The 8,347-nt window shown below is 38.9% G+C and overlaps 1 protein-coding gene across 1 annotated transcript; it reads left to right on the top strand.

Moving 5' to 3' along the window:
* Positions 1 to 4,183: 4,183 nt before the first annotated feature.
* On the top strand, positions 4,184 to 5,125 carry LOC138093084 (olfactory receptor 51V1-like). The gene has a single exon (XM_068989179.1). It carries the CDS (start codon positions 4,184 to 4,186, stop codon positions 5,123 to 5,125), a length of 942 nt encoding a protein of 313 aa, XP_068845280.1.
* The last annotated feature ends 3,222 nt before the right edge of the window (positions 5,126 to 8,347 follow it).

Below are 8,347 nucleotides of genomic sequence, written 5' to 3'. Positions count from 1 at the left end.
TTTTCAGTATAAGTGGGTAGATTTAATACCTAGCTAATGCCCCTGAAATAACCAATAGGAGCATTGTTTATCCAGTAGAAATGACCTGTCTAGAATGCAAATCTCAGCTTCTGAATAGTGATCTGTATGAAAAAGAGCCATAACTTCTTGGGAAAATGGATGATTCCAGGGCCACGTTAGTGAAAGTACATTAAATACACTGTTGTACCAAAAACCAAAGAAGTGTTCCAAGAATAATGAACACAAGTCAAAAACATGCCAAAGCCAGATTATGGTACCCCACTGGCCAAATCTGGAACATTATAAAATCAACATTAAATTGAACAATAAAAATAATGATAGTGAATATTCTCTTCCCCAAAATACTTATTAAATGCCAAAAGAAAATATGTAACTTTATAGGGACAAACCCTGGCTGACCTCACCTAACAAGATAATCATTCACAATGGGGCAAATTCATAACAGGAATAACGTGAAACAGATGCATGGGAAGAAAAGAGACTGACAACCATGGCATGCCTGCATAATTGAAATCTAACAATGAGGACCCATCAAACAAACCCCACTGAGGGACATTCTACAAAATACATGACCTGTGATGTTCAAGTTTGTGTCATATAAAACAAGACAAGTTTGAGGAAGTATCAGAGAAGAGACTAGAATAACAGAACTATTAATACTAACACAAATAATTCTGAACCAAAATGTTTCTAATATAAATTACATTAAAGGTACAATTGGGGAAAGTTATATTCAGTTCAGTCAGTTCAGTTCGGTCACTCAGTCATGTCCGACTCTTTGCGACCCCATGAATCACAGCACACCAGGCCTCCCTGTCCATCACCAACTCCTGGAGTTCACTCAGATTCACATCCATCGAGTCAGTGATGCCATCCAGCCATCTCATCCTCTGTCATCCCCTTCTCCTCCTGCCCCCAATCCCTCCCAGCATCAGAGTCTTTTCCAATGAGTCAACTCTTCGCATGAGGTGGCCAAAGCACTGGAGTTTCAGCTTTAGCATCATTCCTTCCAAAGGAATCCCAGGGCTGATCTCCTTCAGAATGGACTGGTTGGATATCCCTGCAGTCCAAGGGACTCTCAAGAGTCTTCTCCAACACCACAGTTCAAAAGCATCAATTCTTTGGTGCTCAGCCTTCTTCACAGTCCAACTCTCACATCCATACATGACCACAGGGAAAACCATAGCCTTCACTAGACGGACCTTTGTTGGCAAAGTAATGTCTCTGCTTTTTAATACGCTATCTAGGCTGGTCCTAACTTTTCTTTCAAGGAGTAAGCATCTTTTAATTTCATGGCTGCAGTCACCATCTGCAGTGATTGTGGAGCCCCCCAAAAATAAAGTTTGACACTGTTTCCACTGTTTCCCCATCTATTTCCCATGGAGTGATGGGACCAGATGCCATGGTTTTCGTTTTCTGAATGTTGAGCTTTAAGCCAACTTTTTCACTCTCCTCTTTCACTTTCCTCAAGAGGCTTTTTAGTTCCTCTTCCCTTTCTGCCATGAGGGTGGTGTCATCTGCATATCTGAGGTTCTTGATATTTCTCCAAGCAATCTTGTTTCCAGCTTGTGCTTCTTCCAACCCAGTGTTTCTCATGATGTACTCTGCATAGAAGTTAAATAAGCAGGGTGACAATATACAGCCTTGGGTTCTACAAATTCAATGGTAGTAATGTGTCAGTGTTAATTTCATGATTTGATGGTTGTATTATTTTCATGTAGGAGATTGTCATTATTTGTATAAAACACATACTAAGGAATTTGAGGATCATGAGACATCAGATAAGAAACTTATTCTAAATGAATCAAGAAAACTGTTTGTGTGCTATATTTGAAACTTTTAAACAAGAAAAGATTTACTGAGTTGTCTCAGAGGAACAAATTGAATAAAAGTTATCTAAAATTTCATATAAAACACTTGACAATAATTATACACATGTGAATATGAGAAAATACATTAAATGTTTCATAGATAAATGCATGATGAACTAAGTATAATTAACCCTAATTGAATGTTTTAGCAATATGTGTATGTGCTCAGTCTTATCTGATTTTTGCAACCCCATGAACTGTAACCTGCCAGGCTCCTCTGTCTAAGGAATTTTCCAGGCAAGAATACAAAAGCAGGTTGCCATTTCTTCCTCCAGGGGGTCTTGTTCACCCAGGGATCAAATCCATTTCCCTTGCATTGCAGGTGTATTATTACCACTAGCGCTACCTGTGAAGCACAAATGTTTGTCATTATTATAGCATATTTTCAAAAAATTTTATTATATGGTTCTCTTTATTATGTCTGTCAAAAAGGAGACATATTTCGCTACAGTTCAGAAGACAGAAAGATCAACTAAAAAAAGACATTTAGAGAAAAACAATAAATCAGTTCACTTGCTCAGTCATGTCAAACTTTTTGTGACCTCATTAACTGCAGCACACCAGGCTTCCCTGTCCATCACCAACTCCTGGAGCTTACTCAAACTTAAGTCCATTGAGTCAGTGATGCCATTCAACCATCTCATCCTCTGTGGCCCTTTCTATTCCTGCCTTCAATCTTTCCCAGCATCAAGGTCTTTTCCATTGAGTCAGTTCTTGGCATCAGGCGGCCAAATTATTGGAGAATCAGCTTCAGCATCAGTCTTTCCAATGAATATTCAGGACCAGTTTCCTTTAAGATTGACTGGTTGGATCTCTGTGCAGTCCAAGGGACTCTCAAGAGTTTTCTCTAACAACACAGTTCAAAAGCATCAATTCTCTGGTGCTCATCCTTCTTTATAATCCAACTCACACATCCATACATGACTACTTGAAAACTCATAGCTTTGGCTAGATGGACCTTTGTTGGCAAAGTATTGTCTCTGCTTTTTAATATGCTGCTTAGGTTGGCTAAGCTTTTCTTCCAGTAAGCAAATGTCTTTTCATTTCATGCCTGCAGTCACCATCTACAGTGATTTTGGAGCCCAAGAAAATAATGTCTCTCACTGTTTCCATTGTTTCCCAACCTATTTGCCAAGAAATGATGTGACTGGATGCCATGATCTTAGTTTTCTGAACGTTGAGTTTTAAGCCAGGCTTTTCACTCTCTTCTTTCACTTTCATCAAGAGGCTCTTTAGTCTTCCTTGCTTTCTGCCTTAAGGGTGGTGTCATCTGCATATATGAGGTTGTTGCTGTTTCTCCTGGCAACCTCGACTTGTGCTTCATCCAGCCCTGCATTTTGCATAATGTACCTTGCATGTAGGTTAAATAAGCAGGTTGACAATATTTAGCCTTGACATACTTCTTTCCTGATTTGGAACCAGTCTGTTGTTCCATGTCCAGTTCTAAGTATTGCTTCCTGACCTGCATACAGATTTCTCAAGAGGCAGGTAAGATGGTCTGGTATTCCCATCTCTTTAAGAATAAAGCAATAAATAATGAATAAGTAAGTAATAAAACAATAAATAAGACTTACTAAAATATATTTCTTATTTCAAAGTGAAAACGAGTCAAGAAAAATGGTTCCGAATGCTGATATTCTGTTTTCTCATTGAATGTTCATGTTTTGCCTTCTCCTTTTGAGTAAGTGTTGAACTTTCAGTCCATGCAGTTATGTTCCTCTAAGATTAAAAAAGAGTTGTGGACTCCCAGGAAAATGCAGTTATTCATCTATTTCTCACATTTCCAGGGCACTACTAGTTTCTAAGTGACCACACAGAATCTCTCACTTGCATCATTCCCCTGAGGGGACACAGGTGTCCCAGGAGCATAGGTTCACTGGACTCACACAATCAGTCCTCTACTTTCCTTCCTCATAAATGTGAACACTCTGACTGCCTGGGCTCAAGGACTTGGATGGAGAGAGTGTGCAGAGGCTTCTCAGGAGCAGCAGAGCAAGACAGCATTGTGCTCTCAATAACTGCAGTCACTGTCACCTGGCTTGTGTGCTGCTAGTCTCTCAGAGAGACTGAAAGGGAATGAAGTTTATGACTCACTCTGCCTAAAATCATCAGAATCGTGATTATCTTCTCTAACTTCTGAGACTAATACCAAGGAGGTTCCCTATGAAGTCATCTTGTACTGTAACTTCTAGTACAGAGTTGACACTCCCTGGGATTCTACAATCAGCTTTCCCTGGGTGATAATCCAAGAAGCTGTGTTTTTTCTGACTATTCTTATTTTTCAAATATTCATGTCTACTTTTTCTGCTTCCAATAGCAGCTCTTCGATATTCATTCTCACGGGGTTCCCTGGCCTAGAACAATACTATCCCTGGTTTTCAGTTCCCTTTTCTTTGATCTATGCTGTGGTTTTCCTGGGAAACTGCCTGGTGCTGCATGTGGTTCATACTGAGCCAAGCCTGCATGAGCCCATGTTCTACTTCCTGGCCATGCTGGCCCTCACTGACCTGTTCATGGGGCTGTCCACAGTATACACGGTGCTGGGGACTATGTGGGGGCTCAGCCAGGAGATTGGTCTAGATGCCTGCATTTCCCAGACTTATTTTGTTCATGGACTATCCTTCATGGAGTCTGGAGTCCTTCTTGCCATGGCTTTTGATCGCTTTATAGCAATTTGCAATCCTCTGAGATATACATCCATTCTGACTAATAGCAGGATCATTTACTTCTTGATGACCATTTTGGCAAGAAGCTCTTTGTCTATTCTTCCTGTCATCATCCGTTTGAAGTTCTTTCCTTACTGCAGACCTCACATTCTCTCTCATTCCTTCTGCCTGCACCAGGATCTACTCCAGCTGGCCTGCTCTGACATTCGCTTCAATAGCTTCTATGCCCTGGCTCTGGTGATTTGTACCTTGTTGTTGGATGCTGTCCTTATTCTCATCTCCTATGTTTTCATCTTGCATACGGTGCTGGCAATTGCATCTCGAAAAGAGAGGCTCAAGGCTCTGGAGACCTGTGTCTCCCACCTCTGTGCAGTTCTGGTTTTCTACATTCCCATCATTGGTCTCACTATGGTACACCGCTTTGGAAAGCATCTCTCACCTTTGGTTCACGTCTTTATGGGAAACATCTATATTCTCTTTCCTCCCATGATGAATCCAATAATCTATAGCGTAAAGACCCAACAGATTCGAAGCAGGATGAAGAAGTGGTTTTCTCTGAAAATGTAGTGCAACTTTTTGTTTTTATCAGTAAGAATACTATGTCAACACAATACGCTAGTTCCTATTTGTGCCACCATTTACACGTTGAGTACTATTTTCTATAACTTTTTGTTCTTTTATGAGGACTTGAATATAAAGAACTTACATGTCTTGCTAATCATAAAGGTGAGAATTGAGTTTTTCTAATCTACATTCCAGGATAGGCTTCTGAAATTTGCTGTAGAATAATCATAGTTCTTATGAACATGACAAGGAATGTCTCTACCTTTTATGGACATATTCTTTAAGCATGATTATCATATAAAAATTGTGTTATCCTGAATTCATCAATATTTTAATCATCTAGACCTATTTCTAACTAACTAAAATTTTGAAAATACATCTATGGTTCAGACTTTTATGTAATGTTCATGTCAAAACTGGAGAAGGCAATGACAACCCACTCCAGTACTCTTGCCTGGAAAATCCCATGGACGGAGGAGCCTGGTAGGCCACAGTCCAGGGAGTCGCTAAGAGTCAGACACGACTGAGTGACTTCACTTTCACTTTTCACTTTCATGCTTTGGAGAAGGAAACGGGAACCCACTCTAGTGCTCTTGCCTGGAGAATCCCAGGGATGGCGGAGCCTGGTGGGCTGCTCTCTATAGGGTCACACAGAGTGGGACATGACTGAAGCGACTTAGTAGCAGCAGCAGCAGCAGCAGCATGTCAAAACATATGATGCAGTGAAATTGAGTTTTCCTCATTTCTAGTGGTGATGTAAATAACATTTGAAACTGATGCAGAACTTTCCCTTTCATCTAGTTATTTTTCCCCATTAGTGACCTTATGGAAGTCTATTGAAGGAATTTGGACATAAGAAAATCGATAATTTCTCTATTGCAAATATTGTCTTCTTAATCTCTCTCTATGCTCTTAAGATGACATTATTGCATGAATACTCTTCATTCTACATTTTTACTAAATATTTTTTTGAAAGTTAGTTCAGTTCAGTTCAGTCAGTTAGTCATGTCTGACTCTTTCTGGCCCCATGGACTGCAGCACACCATGCTTCCCTGTCCATCACCAACTCCTGGAGTTTACTCAAACTCATGTCCATTGAGTCGGTGATATCATCCAACCATTCATCCTCTGTCATTGCCTTCTCCTCCTGTCTTCAATCTTTGCCAGCATCAGGGTCTTTCTAAATGAGTCAGCTCTTTGCATCAGGTGGCCAAAGTATTGGAGTTTCAGCTTCAAATCAGTCCTTCCAGTGAATATTCAGGACTGATTTCCTTTAGGATAGACTGATTGGATCTCCTTGTAGTCCAAGGGACTCTCAAGAGTCTTCTCCAACACCACAGTTCAAAAGCATTAATTCTTCAGGGCTCAGCTGCCTTTATAAAAGTTAGTATGTGGTTTTATTTTTGAAATTAAAAAAAAATTCTTTAAATTTTTTATTGGAAGATAACTGCTTTTCAATGTTGTGTTGGTTTGTGCTATTCAACAACATGAATCAGTTATAAGTAAACATATATCCCTCCATCTTAAGCCTCTGTCCCACCCCTCGAGGTCATTGTAGATCACTGAGCTGAGTTCCCTGTGCTGAAAAGATGCTTCCAGCTAGCTATCATTAGGATTTCTGTATGGCATTGTATTTTTAAGATATTTAAAATGTACATCATGGTGATTTGATGAATTCATCATTTTTAATGATTATCTTATATTTTATTTTTTAAGAGATTGATTTTTCTTTTCTTTCTTTCTTTCTTTCTTTTTTTTTTTACTTTACAATATTGTATTGATTCTGCCACACATCATCCTCAATGCTACAGTTAGCCATGAGTCAGAGGGTACTGTCAAAACAAGTTTTATTTAAAAAACAAATGAATAAGTGAATTCTGAATAAATCTACTTGCACATTTAGATATTTCTTTCCATGCCTTTTTGTATTTTTATGAAGAAAATGAGCTTCATATTTATGGTGAATGAATCAAGTTCATCCTTGTTTATGGGGCACAAAAGCACTAAGTTGGCATGGGTTTATCCAGAATAGTCTGCATTTTGACACATATGGTATTATCTTTCAACTCATATGAGCAATGGGATACATGATTGCAATTTTTATCTACACAGGCAAATAATTGGCTAACTGCTTTTCAATGACTGTATTTTTTTTTTCCCTTCTAGATAAGGACTATGCTAAATAATGCTCTCATCATCTGCCAAGCAAATGCTAAATATCATCCCATTGCAGAGAATTTGAGTCAGTAAAATCACAGCACCGTGAGTCCATAAGGATTTCTGGTCCTATTATATAACAACATTGAATATATTGTTTGAATTTTTGTTTTCAAATTGAATCTTTAACATTATGCAGAAATATTCTACATGTTTCTTTCATCCTTCTGCAACCTCTAGCTGTTTACTCTAGAAGACATTTCTGATTCATTTCTATGTTTCCAGTGCTTTAGAATCCAGTTACCAAGATGTCTGAAAATACCCACTTCACCGATGATGCTATGTTGATATTACACCCACAGACAGACTGCTACCAGAATTTAAATCATCAAATTCAAAGTGGTGGTGGTTTAGTCGCTGTCGTGTCCAACTCTTGCAACCCCATGGACTGTAGCCTGCCAGACTCTTTTGTCTGTGGGATTCTCCAGACAGGAATACTAGAGTGGGTTGCCATTTTTTTTTCCATAGGTCATCAATATAATAATTTCTATAGGATTAATCTTGCCCTGTTTTGAAAACAGCAACTGTTTCTTCAACTGACTATAAGATATCTCTGTATTAGTTTTCTATTATCACTGTAACAAATTACTGCAAATCTGTAGGGCTGAAGCATAGGTTTATTACCTTACTGATTTGGAGGTTAGAAGTCTAAAATGGGTTACCAGGTGTCTGTTCTGCTAGAGTCTAATTAGGAATCTGTTTCTTTGCCTGTTTCAGCTTTCAGAGACTGTCTACATTCCTTAGATTGTATTCCTAATATGATTCTGCTTCTGTTGACCCATTACCTTCTCCGAGTTTGACCTTCAGGAGTTTCCCTATTAATTTCATCTGGATAACGCATAAACTTCTCCATACGTCAAGATGCTTAACTTAATCCATTTGCAAATTCCCTTTCAATATGTAAACTCACATATTCACAGGTTCTAGAGATTAGGGCATAAACATCTTTCAGTTCAGTTCAGTCACTCAGTCATGTCAGACTCTTTGCGACCCCATGAATCTCAGCAC

The sequence above is a fragment of the Capricornis sumatraensis genome, chromosome 16 (assembly GCF_032405125.1).
Source record: "Capricornis sumatraensis isolate serow.1 chromosome 16, serow.2, whole genome shotgun sequence".
NCBI lineage: Eukaryota > Metazoa > Chordata > Mammalia > Artiodactyla > Bovidae > Capricornis > Capricornis sumatraensis.
Note: the sequence above shows the minus strand (reverse complement) of the source record. Positions and strands in the feature narration are given on the sequence as shown.

Coding starts and splice junctions, on each gene's coding strand:
- LOC138093084 (XM_068989179.1), top strand. CDS start 4,184: ATGTCTACTTTTTCTGCTTCCAATAGCAGCTCTTCGATATTCATTCTC.